Consider the following 15782-nt stretch of genomic DNA (forward strand, 5'->3'; position numbering starts at 1 on the left):
GCAGATTTAGAGTGCAGATTTAGAGTGCAGATTTAGAGTGCAGATTCAGAGTGCAGATTTAGAGTGCAGAGTGCAGATTCAGAGTGCAGAGTGCAGATTCAGAGTGCAGATTTAGAGTGCAGATGCAGAGTGCAGATTCAGAGTGCAGATTTAGAGTGCAGATGCAGAGTGCAGATTCAGAGTGCAGATTCAGAGTGCAGAGTGCAGATTCAGAGTGCAGAGTGCAGATTTAGAGTGCAGATTTAGAGTGCAGAGTGCAGATTTAGAGTGCAGAGTGCAGAGTGCAGATTCAGAGTGCAGATTCAGAGTGCAGATTCAGAGTGCAGATTCAGAGTGCAGATTCAGAGTGCAGATTCAGAGTGCAGATTCAGAGTGCAGATGCAGAGTGCAGATGCAGAGTGCAGATTCAGAGTGCAGAGTGCAGATTTAGGGTGCAGATTTAGAGTGCAGAGTGCAGATTTAGAGTGCAGATTTAGAGTGCAGATTTAGAGTGCAGATTCAGAGTGCAGATTTAGAGTGCAGAGTGCAGATTCAGAGTGCAGAGTGCAGATTTAGAGTGCAGATTTAGAGTGCAGATGCAGAGTGCAGATTCAGAGTGCAGATTCAGAGTGCAGAGTGCAGATTCAGAGTGCAGAGTGCAGATTTAGAGTGCAGATTTAGAGTGCAGAGTGCAGATTTAGAGTGCAGAGTGCAGAGTGCAGATTCAGAGTGCAGATTCAGAGTGCAGATTCAGAGTGCAGATTCAGAGTGCAGATTCAGAGTGCAGATTCAGAGTGCAGATGCAGAGTGCAGATTTAGAGTGCAGAGTGCAGATTTAGAGTGCAGAGTGCAGATTTAGAGTGCAGATTTAGAGTGCAGATTTAGAGTGCAGAGTGCAGATTTAGAGTGCAGAGTGCAGATTTAGAGTGCAGAGTGCAGATTTAGAGTGCAGATTTAGAGTGCAGAGTGCAGATTCAGAGTGCAGAGTGCAGATTTAGAGTGCAGATGCAGAGTGCAGATTCAGAGTGCAGATTCAGAGTGCAGAGTGCAGATTCAGAGTGCAGAGTGCAGATTCAGAGTGCAGAGTGCAGATTCAGAGTGCAGAGTGCAGATTCAGAGTGCAGAGTGCAGATTCAGAGTGCAGATTTAGAGTGCAGAGTGCAGATTTAGAGTGCAGATTCAGAGTGCAGATTCAGAGTGCAGATTCAGAGTGCAGATTCAGAGTGCAGATTCAGAGTGCAGATTCAGAGTGCAGATTCAGAGTGCAGATGCAGAGTGCAGATTTAGACTGCAGAGTGCAGATTTAGAGTGCAGAGTGCAGATTTAGAGTGCAGATTTAGAGTGCAGAGTGCAGATTTAGAGTGCAGATTTAGAGTGCAGATTTAGAGTGCAGATTCAGAGTGCAGATTTAGAGTGCAGAGTGCAGATTCAGAGTGCAGAGTGCAGATTTAGAGTGCAGATTTAGAGTGCAGATGCAGAGTGCAGATTCAGAGTGCAGATTCAGAGTGCAGAGTGCAGATTCAGAGTGCAGAGTGCAGATTTAGAGTGCAGATTTAGAGTGCAGAGTGCAGATTTAGAGTGCAGAGTGCAGAGTGCAGATTCAGAGTGCAGATTCAGAGTGCAGATTCAGAGTGCAGATTCAGAGTGCAGATTCAGAGTGCAGATGCAGAGTGCAGATTTAGAGTGCAGAGTGCAGATTTAGAGTGCAGAGTGCAGATTTAGAGTGCAGATTTAGAGTGCAGATTTAGAGTGCAGAGTGCAGATTTAGAGTGCAGAGTGCAGATTTAGAGTGCAGAGTGCAGATTTAGAGTGCAGATTTAGAGTGCAGAGTGCAGATTCAGAGTGCAGAGTGCAGATTTAGAGTGCAGATGCAGAGTGCAGATTCAGAGTGCAGATTCAGAGTGCAGAGTGCAGATTCAGAGTGCAGAGTGCAGATTCAGAGTGCAGAGTGCAGATTCAGAGTGCAGAGTGCAGATTCAGAGTGCAGAGTGCAGATTCAGAGTGCAGATTTAGAGTGCAGAGTGCAGATTTAGAGTGCAGATTCAGAGTGCAGATTCAGAGTGCAGATTCAGAGTGCAGATTCAGAGTGCAGATTCAGAGTGCAGATTCAGAGTGCAGATTCAGAGTGCAGATGCAGAGTGCAGATTTAGACTGCAGAGTGCAGATTTAGAGTGCAGAGTGCAGATTTAGAGTGCAGATTTAGAGTGCAGAGTGCAGATTTAGAGTGCAGAGTGCAGATTTAGAGTGCAGAGTGCAGAGTGCAGATTTAGAGTGCAGAGTGCAGATTTAGAGTGCAGAGTGCAGATTTAGAGTGCAGAGTGCAGATTTAGAGTGCAGATTTAGAGTGCAGATTTAGAGTGCAGATTTAGAGTGCAGATTTAGAGTGCAGATTCAGAGTGCAGATTCAGAGTGCAGAGTGCAGATTCAGAGTGCAGATTCAGAGTGCAGAGTGCAGATTCAGAGTGCAGAGTGCAGATTCAGAGTGCAGAGTGCAGATTCAGAGTGCAGAGTGCAGATTCAGAGTGCAGATTTAGAGTGCAGAGTGCAGCTTTAGAGTGCAGAGTGCAGATTTAGAGTGCAGATTTAGAGTGCAGAGTGCAGATTTAGAGTGCAGAGTGCAGATTCAGAGTGCAGAGTGCAGATTCAGAGTGCAGAGTGCAGATTCAGAGTGCAGATTCAGAGTGCAGAGTGCAGATTCAGAGTGCAGAGTGCAGATTCAGAGTGCAGATTCAGAGTGCAGAGTGCAGATTCAGAGTGCAGAGTGCAGATTCAGAGTGCAGAGTGCAGATTCAGAGTGCAGATTCAGAGTGCAGATTCAGAGTGCAGATTCAGAGTGCAGATTCAGAGTGCAGATTCAGAGTGCAGATTCAGAGTGCAGAGTGCAGAGTGCAGAGTGCAGAGTGCAGAGTGCAGAGTGCAGAGTGCAGAGTGCAGATTCAGAGTGCAGATTCAGAGTGCAGATTCAGAGTGCAGATTCAGAGTGCAGATTCAGAGTGCAGATTCAGAGTGCAGATTCAGAGTGCAGATTCAGAGTGCAGAGTGCAGATTCAGAGTGCAGAGTGCAGATTCAGAGTGCAGATTCAGAGTGCAGAGTGCAGATTCAGAGTGCAGATTCAGAGTGCAGAGTGCAGATTCAGAGTGCAGATTCAGAGTGCAGAGTGCAGATTCAAGATTCAGAGTGCAGATTCAGAGTGCAGAGTGCAGATTCAAGATTCAGAGTGCAGATTCAAGATTCAGAGTGCAGATTCAGAGTGCAGATTTAGAGTGCAGATTCAGAGTGCAGATTCAGAGTGCAGATTCAGAGTGCAGAGTGCAGATTCAGAGTGCAGATTCAGAGTGCAGAGTGCAGATTCAGAGTGCAGATTCAGAGTGCAGATTCAGAGTGCAGATTCAGAGTGCAGATTCAGAGTGCAGATTCAGAGTGCAGATTCAGAGTGCAGATTCAGAGTGCAGATTCAGAGTGCAGATTTAGAGTGCAGATTTAGAGTGCAGATTTAGAGTGCAGAGTGCAGATTTAGAGTGCAGAGTGCAGATTTAGAGTGCAGATTCAGAGTGCAGATTTAGAGTGCAGAGTGCAGATTTAGAGTGCAGAGTGCAGATTTAGAGTGCAGAGTGCAGATTTAGAGTGCAGATTTAGAGTGCAGAGTGCAGATTCAGAGTGCAGAGTGCAGATTCAGAGTGCAGAGTGCAGATTCAGAGTGCAGATTTAGAGTGCAGAGTGCAGATTTAGAGTGCAGAGTGCAGATTTAGAGTGCAGAGTGCAGATTTAGAGTGCAGAGTGCAGATTTAGAGTGCAGATTTAGAGTGCAGATTTAGAGTGCAGAGTGCAGATTTAGAGTGCAGAGTGCAGAGTGCAGAGTGCAGATTTAGAGTGCAGAGTGCAGAGTGCAGATTTAGAGTGCAGAGTACAGAGTGCAGATTCAGAGTGCAGAGTGCAGAGTGCAGATTTAGAGTGCAGAGTGCAGAGTGCAGATTCAGAGTGCAGAGTGCAGATTCAGAGTGCAGATTCAGGGTGCAGATTCAGGGTGCAGATTCAGAGTGCAGATTCAGAGTGCAGATTCAGAGTGCAGATTCAGAGTGCAGATTCAGAGTGCAGATTCAGAGTGCAGATTCAGAGTGCAGATTCAGAGTGCAGATTCAGAGTGCAGATTCAGAGTGCAGATTCAAGATTCAAGATTCAGAGTGCAGATTCAAGATTCAGAGTGCAGATTCAAGATTCAGAGTGCAGAGTGCAGATTCAAGATTCAGAGTGCAGATTCAAGATTCAGAGTGCAGATTCAAGATTCAGAGTGCAGATGCAGAGTGCAGTTAAAATGTTGCTAGGCTAGGGCTTTAAAGACACCCCAAACGTGGAAAAGACTGCTGTTTTTCTTTGGTTTTGTCCAATCTTGTCCAGACGGTCACACCTAGTATTTTATTTGCAACTATCTTTTCTCCTAAAACATTAATATTGCTGAGGGGTCTCCCCTGTCAGTCCTCGTGGTTTTTTTTTGTGAAGCCCCTGCAAGAAATGGCCATAAAACAATTGGCTGTTTCAGTTGTCTAGAAACACCACAGATTCTGCTTGACCTGGGCGTGCTCCATGACTTGCAAGTGGAAGTTCACAGACAACTACATAAAAAAAAAGCATTTGCAATGCAATAGGTCTCGCATTTGCGAGAGTTTAACCTATTGGCATTGTAAATGACAATGCCTTTTATTTATGTTATAAAAACCAACACATAAATAAAAGACATTGCAATTTACAATGCCAATAGCTCAAACTCTAACAACTGCGAGACCTATTGCATTGTAAATGCTTGTTATAATGTGTGTTAGAAAATTCCACTTTTAAAAAGTGAATATTTTCTTGTTAAGCCATCCTGTGTGCATCTACTGGTTAGTGGATTGGCTGTCTGACTTTTGAATGACAGGGGCTGGGAATGTCCATTCTCTCAGACAGCCAATTGCGGGGGGGTTGTGGGTGGGGGGGGTACGTGAGATGTGTCCTGTTTTTCCTGGACAAGTCAGGGCTGGGTTGAATAGACCTGGGCTGCATTTAGAGTAGGGGGAGGAGATTTCTTTCACACTTGAATAGGCCAGGTATGCCCGGGACAATGCTTTCTCCACCTCCTGATGGGCAGCTGCACCAGAGAAGACAGAACTGGTTTTGGCTGGGTAAAGAGCTTCTCTGCCACCAGAGAACAAATGAATTTGTGCTATATAAAGTGGGACCCAGAGCCCTGAACTTTAGATTACTGCTGAACTAAGGAACCTGCGAGGAAGAAGAACCAGCCAAGCTGGAGAAGGAGTACTTCTGCGTGCTGTTGGGGTTGGCCCTCAGTGGTTGCTTCTGTCTTGGGCAGGGGAAGGACTGGAGTGAACTTTCATCATCCTAATGTTAGAGTTTTCTCCAAGGGCTTGAGGTTGAGCTTGCCTCCTGTTGGAAGGCTCAGGGATAGAAAAGAATTCAAAGATTACTTCTGGGATTCAAGAGGAACCTTTGCCAAGGAGAAGAGCTGGAGAATCTGAGGAGAAGTACTGCCCCTTTGCTGTGTGCTGTCTGGGGTTGGCCTGCAGTGGTTGTCTCCTGGGGATTGTAGGGGGTGTCTTGATCTTAATTTTGAAATAATTGCGTAACCATCATACTTAAGTCTAGCGCCCTGGTGGAAGTCATTAAAGCACAACTTTCCACTCGCTTGGCCAAACCGTGGGATTGTACGGCTGCCTGGAATGGGACCTACAGAGGTACTGGGCTGCTGGCAGAAGCCAGAGCTATACATTCAAAGGTGGATGGAGGGGGATGACTTTGAGGCAACCCACCATCCATAACCCAGGGTTTCAAGGATGGAGACACAGTCAAATTTTCTTCCGACATATAAACCAAGGATGAGCAAAAACACAGAAGACCCCAAAGTCGCTTATGAGTGATTCGACTTATATAGAGGAGCTCGAGACCACAGCTAAACATTCTACCCTTAACAGTGATGCCGCAGGAATGTCACTATGCATGAACCGCACAGAACTCTGTTTTACTCCTTGGCCTTATCCTTCTTTTGACCACGTACCACGCTCCCCTGCCTTTTGGCTATGTTCGCCCTATAAAAATACCAAATACATACATACAAGAACTTTAAAAATGCAACCGATAGCTCGATGGGCTGAACCAAACTTTCTCTCTGTGTATTTTTTTCCCATCAGATAACCTCAGCAACAGCTAAAGCACTGTCTAGGCAACACCTAAAAAAAATAAAGTCTTTGACACAATGCAGGCTTTAAGGTAAACGCTGGTGTCGATAATGAAGAGTTAGACCAATGACTGACCTTCAATCCTGACAAGAGATTGATGGGAAGAAAGAACCTGTGTGCAGAGGCACCAACATGAGAGCAAATGGATGGACCTCTCCGGATCTCTCTGTGCCCCAGGGTAGTGAAATGGTCTAATCCAGCCTGGAGGCTAGGACGCTGGGTCTCGTGTTTCCACCAATGTGTGGTATTTGTCTTCCACATACGCCAAACACTTCCCTCCCTGTTTCTGTACCTCAACTTCCAATCCCTGTCCACTCTAACATTTCCCTCTGATCGACTTTCCAATCAACCTCTTATTTTATAACATGTTCTAGTTAGGGATTTTTGGACTTAGCACACCTCAGACTTTGTATCACACCTCTCTTTCACGCCATCAAATATCTACATCCGCTCCTCCATCACAAATTAGAGCCAAACCTTCCAAATGTGGATGCGCCATCACCTCGGTCTTGATCCATTCCATTCCCAATGGCCTTCTTTCTTTCAGAAACATCTCCCAACAAGCATCAGGTCCAACTCATTGATCTTCTGCTCCCCTTTAGACATGGCCGATCTCGCTCGCCGCTTCCTCACGCATGGACAGGGTGCCAGCTGATGGTGGTGGACTACAAATGGCATGTGTTCATAGAAGCAGCTGCCACCTCAACTGTGCCCTCCCCTCCAGCCACCCCAACCCCAACAGGGAGCTATTCCGAAGCACAGACAGTAATAACTGATAGTCGCCCCTTTCTGCGCTTACCTGTGTGGTTGGAGAACTGGACTGAGTTCACTGTGTCGACCTCGAATCCCAGCACCTGCAACACAAAGAAAACTCTTAAGAAAAGATACTATATCCTGGCCGAGGTGCATTTTTATTTACATTAAACAAGAAATTAGTTACTAAACTCTAACAAGGCAGGGCAGTTTGGGACTATTCTTGAATGACAGGTTGTGCATTATTCTGCTCTCCACTGGTTAGGTCCAAAAGTAAAATGGCTAAAAACGTAGATCTCGGTGGACGGGTTACTCCGTCACAACAATGACGAATATCCTGTCCGACGAAATATGAATCCCAGTAGATCCTGTGGGATTGATATGTATCCAAACTTCTTAAACATGAAGGTGGGAGGGGGGTGCATGTGAATCTAGAAAAGTCCCAAGTTCTAAAACGTTTGTTACAGGTAACTATTGTATTTTGCAGTATGCACCTATTTTAAATTCATGCACTGTGCATCAAATGTATAGCAGTGTTCCTCCAATGGAGGCGGCGGCCCAATGCAATAGCACATTATTATCTCACCACCACTGTAACCACTCCCGCCTCTTGGCATGGCTGCGTGTCTACAGAGACACTGTTTAGTAAAGGTCTCTATAGGGGACCATTTTGCTGCCACACTTATATCACTCAATCAAACATTTTCTATGTCTACCAAAAAAGCTGTGAAATATCGTGATGGTCTGAAAGCTTTATACCCCAATGCTTCACAAATGTAAATAGTTTCCAATATCCATCTATTCATTACGATTGCCATTATCAATGCTTGGGGGCACAGGAAACAAAAACTGTGGTGACCCTGCGGGGTTAATCTTGCTGTTGTGACCATGTTATACATAATCACTCTTTTAACATCTAGTGTTTGTAAAATTCTTTTGGCATGTACTGTTGGATTTTATAGGAAAACTGGTAAATATATGGTCTGATGTATGTGGAAAGCAGAAACCACCTTTGGGATATATTTAGAATGTTTTTCCCTGATCCACCAGTGCAATGCATCTTTAAATACAGCATTTAACTGTGAGTGCATGTAAATCACTCACTGTTCGGAATGAAGTGATGGCTATCAGAAAAGCTCTCTTGACTCGGAGATGTTTTAATGTTGACTGACTCACTGGCTCAAAAGTAGGAAGCCTTATCCTACTTAAAACTGCATTTAGCTCCAGTCTAGTCTGTCCTGGAGCATCAACATAAAACCCCTAATTTCCTGACAACTTACCTCAACCAGTGGATGAGACTCCCTTTCAACGTCCTCGGCCATGTGGCCCTGTTGAAAATGACAGCCTTACCCGGCTTTCTATACACGGTACAGAGCTGCCTTCTCCTCCCACTCACATGGATCTGTGATCTTCTACTAAAATACGCTCCTTCCGAAGGCTCAACTGCTCTGCCTGCATTGCCTTTGGCAAGTGTGTCCAATCCCCCTGGGGTTGTGGGATGGGTACGGTAGATGTTCGCTTATACTACTGGGCAGCACAGCTGCTGGTCAACGACTGGCTGAATGGTGGATGGGGAGACCCCGTGTTTGGGTTGGAGGTGGCCATCCTGGGTCGAGACAATGTTAGAGGTATGTTATACAGGAGCGCCATCCCTTCATGCCTCCCCGAACCTTTCGAGGGGTCCTTCAGACATGGTGCTCAGCTCTGAAATGGACGGGCTGGGGGAAAGACATCACTCTTGCGACCCTACTATGGACAGGGAGGTGGTTCCGGCACACATCCGCGTTATCCGGGTTTATGGACTGGGATCCAGCAGGGATCAGCACAGTAGCTGATGCATGGCTGGGATCCAGCAAGGATCAGCACAGTAGGAGATGCATGGCTGGGATCCAGCAGGGATGAGCACAGTAGGAGATGCATGGCTGGGATCCAGCAGGGATCAGCACAGTAGGAGATGCATGACTGGGATCCAGCAGGGATCACCACAGTAGGAGATGCATGGCTGGGATCCAGCAGGGATCACCACAGTAGGAGATGTAAGGCTGGGATCCCCACAGTAGGAGATGCATGGCTGGGATCCAGCAGGGATGCCCACAGTAGGAGATGCATGGCTGGGATGCAACAGGGATCCCCACAGTAGGAGATGTAAGGCTGGGATCCCCACAGTAGGAGATGCATGGCTGGGATCCAGCTGGGATCCGCACAGTAGGAGATGCATGGCTGGGATCCAGCAGGGACGAGCATAGTAGAAGATGCATGGCTGGGATCCAGCAGGGATCCCCACAGTAGGAGATGCATGGCTGGGATGCAACAGAGATCCCCACAGTAGGAGATGCATGCTGGGATCCAGCAGGGATCAGCACAGTAGGAGATGCACGGCTGGGATCCAGCAGGAATCAGCACAGTAGGAGATGCATGGCTGGGATCCAGCAGGGATCCCCACAGTAGAAGATGCATTGCTGGGATCCAGCAGGGATCCCCACAGTAGGAGATGCAAGGCTGGGATCCAGCAGGGACGAGCATAGTAGGAGAAGCATGGCTGGGATCCAGCAGAGATCAGCACAGCAGGAGATGCATGGCTGGGATCCAGCAGGGAACAGCACAGTAGGAGATGCATGGCTGGGATCCAGCAGGGATCAGCACAGTAGGAGATGCATGGCTGGGATCCAGCAGGGATTCCCACATTAGAAGATGCATGGCTGGGATCCAGCAGGGATCCCCACAGTAGGAGATGCAAGGCTGGGATCCAGCAGGGACGAGCATAGTAGGAGATGCATGGCTGGGATCCAGCAGGGATCAGCACAGCAGGAGATGCATGGCTGGGATCCAGCAGGGAACAGCACAGTAGGAGATGCATGGCTGGGATCCAGCAGGGATCAGCATAGTAGGAGATGCATGGCTGGGATCCAGCACGGACGAGCATAGTAGGAGATGCAAGGCTGGGATCCAGCAGGGATCAGCACAGTAGGAGATGCATGGCTGGGATCCAGCAGGGATCACACAGTAGGAGATGCATGGCTGGGATCCAGCAGGGATGAGCACAGTAGGAGATGCATGGCTGGAATGCAGCAGGGATCCCCACAGTAGGAGATGCATGGCTGGGATCCAGCAGGGATGAGCACAGTAGGAGATGTAAGGCTGGGATCCAGCAGGGATGAGCACAGTAGGAGATGCATGGCTGGAATGCAGCAGGGATCACCACAGTAGGAGATGCATGGCTGGGATCCAGCAGGGATCCCCACAGTAGGAGATGTAAGGCTGGGATCCAGCAGGGATCACCACAGTAGGAGATGCATGGCTGGGATCCAGCAGGGATCAGCACAGTAGGAGATGCATGGCTGGGATGCAGCAGGGATCCCCACAGTAGCAGATGCATGGCTGGGATCCAGCAGGGATCACCACAGTAGGAGATGCATGGCTGGGATCCAGCAGGGATCAGCAAAGTAGGAGATGCATGGCTGGGATCCAGCAGGGAACAGCACAGTAGGAGATGCATGGCTGGGATCCAGCAGGGATGAGCACAGTAGGAGATGCATGGCTGGGATCCAGCAGGGATCCCCACAGTAGGAGATGCATGGCTGGGATCCAGCAGGGATCCCCACAGTAGGAGATGCAAGGCTGGGATCCAGCAGGGACGAGCATGGTAGGAGATGCATGGCTGGGATCCAGCAGGGATGGGCACAGTAGGAGATGCATGGCTGGGACCCACCAGGGATCAGCACAGTAGGAGATGCATGGCTGGGATCCAGCAGGGAACAGCACAGTAGGAGATGCATGGCTGGGATCCAGCAGGGATCAGCACAGTAGGAGATGCATGGCTGGGACCCAGCAAGGATCAGCACAGTAGGAGATGCATGGCTGGGATCCAGCAGGGAACAGCACAGTAGGAGATGCATGGCTGGGATCCAGCAGGGATCAGCACAGTAGGAGATGCATGGCTGGGATCCAGCAGGGATCAGCACAGTAGGAGATGCATGGCTGGGATCCAGCAGGGATCCCCACAGTAGGAGATGCATGGTTGGGATCCAGCAGGGATCACCACAGTAGGAGATGCATGGCTGGGATCCAGCAGGGATCCCCACAGTAGGAGATGCATGGCTGGGATCCAGCAGGGATGAGCACAGTAGGAGATGCATGGCTGGGATCCAGCAGGGATCCCCACAGTAGGAGATGCATGGCTGGGATCCAGCAGGATCAGCACAATAGGACATGCATGGCTGGGATCCAGCAGGGATCCCCACAGTAGGAGATGCATGGCTGGGATCCAGCAGGGATCAGCACAGTAGGAGATGCATGGCTGGGATCCAGCAGGGACGAGCATAGTAGGAGATGCATGGCTGGGATCCAGCAGGGATCAGCACAGTAGGAGATGCATGGCTGGGATCCAGCAGGGATCAGCACAGTAGGAGATGCATGGCTGGGATCCAGCAGGGATCAGCACAGTAGGAGATGCATGGCTGGGATCCAGCAGGGATCCCCACAGTAGGAGATGCATGGCTGGGATCCAGCAGGGATGGGCACAGTAGTAAATTCATGGCTGGGATCCAGCAGGGATCAGCACAGCAGGAAATGCATGGCTGGGATCCAGCAGGGAACAGCACAGTAGGAGATGCATGGCTGGGATCCAGCAGGGATCAGCATAGTAGGCGATGCATGGCTGGGATCCAGCAGGGATAACCACAGTAGGAGATGCATGGCTGGGATCCAGCAGGGATGAGCACAGTAGGAGATGCATGGCTGGGATCCAGCAGGGATGGGCACAGTAGGAGATGCATGGCTGGGATCCAGCAGGGATGAGCACAGTAGGAGATGCATGGCTGGGATCCAGCAGGGATCACCACAGTAGGAGATGTATGGCTGGGATCCAGCAGGGATCCCCACAGTAGGAGATGCATGGCTGGGATCCAGCAGGGATCGGCACAGTAGGAGATGCATGGCAGGGATCCCCACAGTAGAAGATGCATGGCTGGGATCCAGCAGGGATGAGCACAGTAGGAGATGCATGGCTGGGATCCAGCAGGGATGAGCATAGTAGGAGATACATGGCTGGGATCCAGCAGGGATCCCCACAGTAGGAGATGCATGGCTGGGATCCAGCAGGGATGAGCACAGTAGGAGATGCATGGCTGGGATCCAGCAGGGATGAGCACAGTAGGAGATGCATGGCTGGGATCCAGCTGGGATCACCACAGTAGGAGATGCATGGCTGGGATCCAGCAGGGATGAGCACAGTAGGAGATACATGGCTGGGATCCAGCTGGGATCACCACAGTAGTAGATGCATGGCTGGGATCCAGCTGGGATCACCACAGTAGGAGATGCATGGCTGGGATCCAGCAGGGATGAGCACAGTAGGAGATGCATGGCTGGGATCCAGCAGGGATGAGCACAGTAGGAGATGCATGGCTGGGATCCAGCTGGGATCAGCACAGTAGTAGATGCATGGCTGGGATCCAGCTGGGATCAGCACAGTAGGAGATACATGGCTGGGATCCAGCAGGGATGAGCACAGTAGGAGATGCATGGCTTGGATCCAGCAGGGATGAGCACAGTAGTAGATGCATGGCTGGGATCCAGCAGAGATCAGCACAGTAGGAGATGCACGGCTGGGATCCAGCAGGGATCCGCACAGCAGGAGATGCCTGGCTGGGATCCAGCAGGGATGAGCACAGTAGGAGATGCATGGCTGGGATCCAGCTGGGATCACCACAGTAGGAGATGCATGGCTGGGATCCAGCTGGGATCACCACAGTAGGAGATGCATGGCTGGGATCCAGCAGGGATCACCACAGTAGGAGATGCACGGCTGGGATCCAGCAGGGATCCGCACAGCAGGAGATGCCTGGCTGGGATCCAGCAGGGATGAGCACAGTAGGAGATGCATGGCTGGGATCCAGCTGGGATCACCACAGTAGGAGATGCATGGCTGGGATCCAGCAGGGATGAGCACAGTAGGAGATGCCTGGCTGGGATCCAGCAGGGATGAGCACAGTAGGAGATGCATGGCTGGGATCCAGCAGAGATCAGCACAGTAGGAGATGCACGGCTGGGATCCAGCAGGGATCCGCACAGCAGGAGATGCCTGGCTGGGATCCAGCAGGGATGAGCACAGTAGGAGATGCATGGCTGGGATCCAGCTGGGATCACCACAGTAGGAGATGCATGGCTGGGATCCAGCAGGGATGAGCACAGTAGTAGATGCATGGCTGGGATCCAGCAAGGATGAGCACAGTAGGAGATGCATGGCTGGGATCCAGCAGGGATCAGCACAGTAGGAGATGCATGGCTGGGATCTAGCTGGGATCCCCACAGTAGGAGATGCATGGCTGGGCTCCAACAGGGATCCCCACACTAGGAGATGCATGGCTGGGATCCAGCAGGGATCCCCGCAGTAGATGCATTGCTGGGATCCAGCAAGGATGAGCACAGTAGGAGATGCATGGCTTGGATCCAGCTGGGATCAGCACAGTAGGAGATGCATGGCTGGGATCCAGCAGGGATGAGCACAGTAGGAGATGCATGGCTGGGATACAGCAGGGATCAGCACAGTAGGAGATGCATGGCTGGGATACAGCAGGGAACAGCACAGTAGGAGATGCATGGCTGGGATACAGCAGGGATCAGCACAGTAGGAGATGCCTGGCTGGGATCCAGCAGGGATGAGCACAGTAGGAGATGCATGGCTGGGATCCAGCTGGGATCACCACAGTAGTAGATGCATGGCTGGGATCCAGCTGGGATCACCACAGTAGGAGATGCATGGCTGGGATCCAGCAGGGATGAGCACAGTAGGAGATGCATGGCTGGGATCCAGCTGGGATCAGCACAGTAGGAGATACATGGCTGGGATCCAGCAGGGATGAGCACAGTAGGAGATGCATGGCTGGGATCCAGCTGGGATCACCACAGTAGTAGATGCATGGCTGGGATCCAGCAGGGATCAGCACAGTAGGAGATGCATGGCTGGGATACAGCAGGGATCAGCACAGTAGGAGATGCCTGGCTGGGATCCAGCAGGGATGAGCACAGTAGTAGATGCATGGCTGGGATACAGCAGGGATCAGCACAGTAGGAGATGCCTGGCTGGGATCCAGCAGGGATCAGCACAGTAGGAGATGCCTGGCTGGGATCCAGCAGGGATGAGCACAGTAGTAGATGCATGGCTGGGATCCAGCAAGGATGAGCACAGTAGGAGATGCATGGCTGGGATCAGCACAGTAGGAGATGCATGGCTGGGATCCAGTAGGGATCCCCACAGTAGGAGATGTAAGGCTGGGATCCAGCAGGGATCAGCACAGAAGGAGATGCATGGCTGGGATCAGCAGGGATCAGCACAGTAGGAGATGCAAGGCTGGGATCCAGCAGGATAAGCACAGTAGTAGATGCATGGCTGGGATCCAGCTGGGATCACCACAGTAGTAGATGCATGGCTGGGATCCAGCTGGGATCACCACAGTAGTAGATGCATGGCTGGGATCCAGCAAGGATGAGCACAGTAGTAGATGCATGGCTGGGATCCAGCTGGGATCACCACAGTAGGAGATGCATGGCTGGGATCCAGCTGGGATGAGCACAGTAGGAGATGCATGGCTGGGATCCAGCTGGGATCCCCACAGTAGGAGATGCATGGCTGGGATCCCACATTAAAACATTCCAGTGCCTGCAAGAGGAACATGGCCTGCATGCCTCCAAATTTTCTGCAACTTTCAGCTACGCCATGCCCTAGAGCAACAACAAGCTTCCCTGGAGACTGTCCCTGACTATAGCACCCTCGAAACTCAAATTTTGATGGGCCCCATTGAAAGGAGGGGCATCTCCAAGATGTGTAAATCCCTAGTATTTAATTTTCTGGATCTGTTTACATCACTAAGGACCCGGTGGGAGGACTGGCTGGACCCACTAGACGTCTCTAATTGGAGGGACGCCCACATGTCACCCAGAACGTTGGTGGCATCATCAAAGGTCAGACTTATTCAACTCAACTTCTTACACACAACCTATAGAACATCCTGAGGCTCTGGCACGCGGGCGCACTGGTGCTGCCCGGAACCAAGGGCGCATTTCTATCACTTGGTATGGGAGTGCCTCCAGATCTCACAGCACTGGCGATGCCATGTTATCCAGAGTGATCAGGAGGCTCGTAGACCTTTCTCCCATTGTGGTGTAAGTGGGAGCCTTGGGTGGGGTTTGTGATAAAGCTGGAGAAAAACCCTGGTGTGGATCTGAACTGTGCTGGCCAAACCAGAGATTGCTACGGGATGGAGGGCGCTTTAGTTCCCCCCTCACTGGTCAGGTGCCAGCAGGCGATGGACTGGGGAACTAAACATCAGGAAACTGTCTACTTGTCAAGGGACAACCCCTAGAAACACAGAAAGATATGGGGGAAATGGTTCTCATATCGGGGGGACTGCAATGATGTAATGTGCGCTTACTCCGCGTTGTACCATAATATGCATGTTCATACTCTCCAGTATGGGCGTGGGCAATGCTCTTCAAAATCTGTAGTTAAATTCCATGTGGGAAATAGCGTTCTATATGGAGGATACATCCTCATTGCTCCTTCCAGATTAGTATTTGTGACTGGAGCTGAAAAAAGAGACTTAGGTTGCGTTAACCCTTCTCTGTACAGAGTGGCCAATGGGATCGGATGACCAAGTGCTGATGTGTAAGTTATCTGGTACTTTTACATCTAGTGCATAGGGTTGCTGCCCACTGATATGTCCTGATTACAAATCTTTTCCATTTAGCTAAGTGGTACTTGCATGTGGTGGGCCTTCATGGTTCTCTTAAGGTGTCCAAACATCTGGTAATTAAGTGTTACA

At 50.2% G+C, this 15782-nt stretch overlaps 1 protein-coding gene across 2 annotated transcripts in view; it reads right to left on the reverse strand.

Annotated features, from left to right (window-relative positions):
• Positions 1-15782, reverse strand: part of PDXK (pyridoxal kinase) — a 384182-nt gene that overhangs the window by 205136 nt on the left and 163264 nt on the right. For both annotated transcript variants that reach the window (XM_086935883.1, XM_086935882.1), the window contains one exon: positions 7007-7061. In XM_086935883.1, the coding sequence (XP_086792009.1) occupies positions 7007-7061 (55 nt within the window). The remainder of the gene's footprint in view (positions 1-7006; positions 7062-15782) is intronic.

Source organism: Lissotriton vulgaris, chromosome 8, assembly GCF_964263255.1.
Source record: "Lissotriton vulgaris chromosome 8, aLisVul1.2, whole genome shotgun sequence".
NCBI lineage: Eukaryota > Metazoa > Chordata > Amphibia > Caudata > Salamandridae > Lissotriton > Lissotriton vulgaris.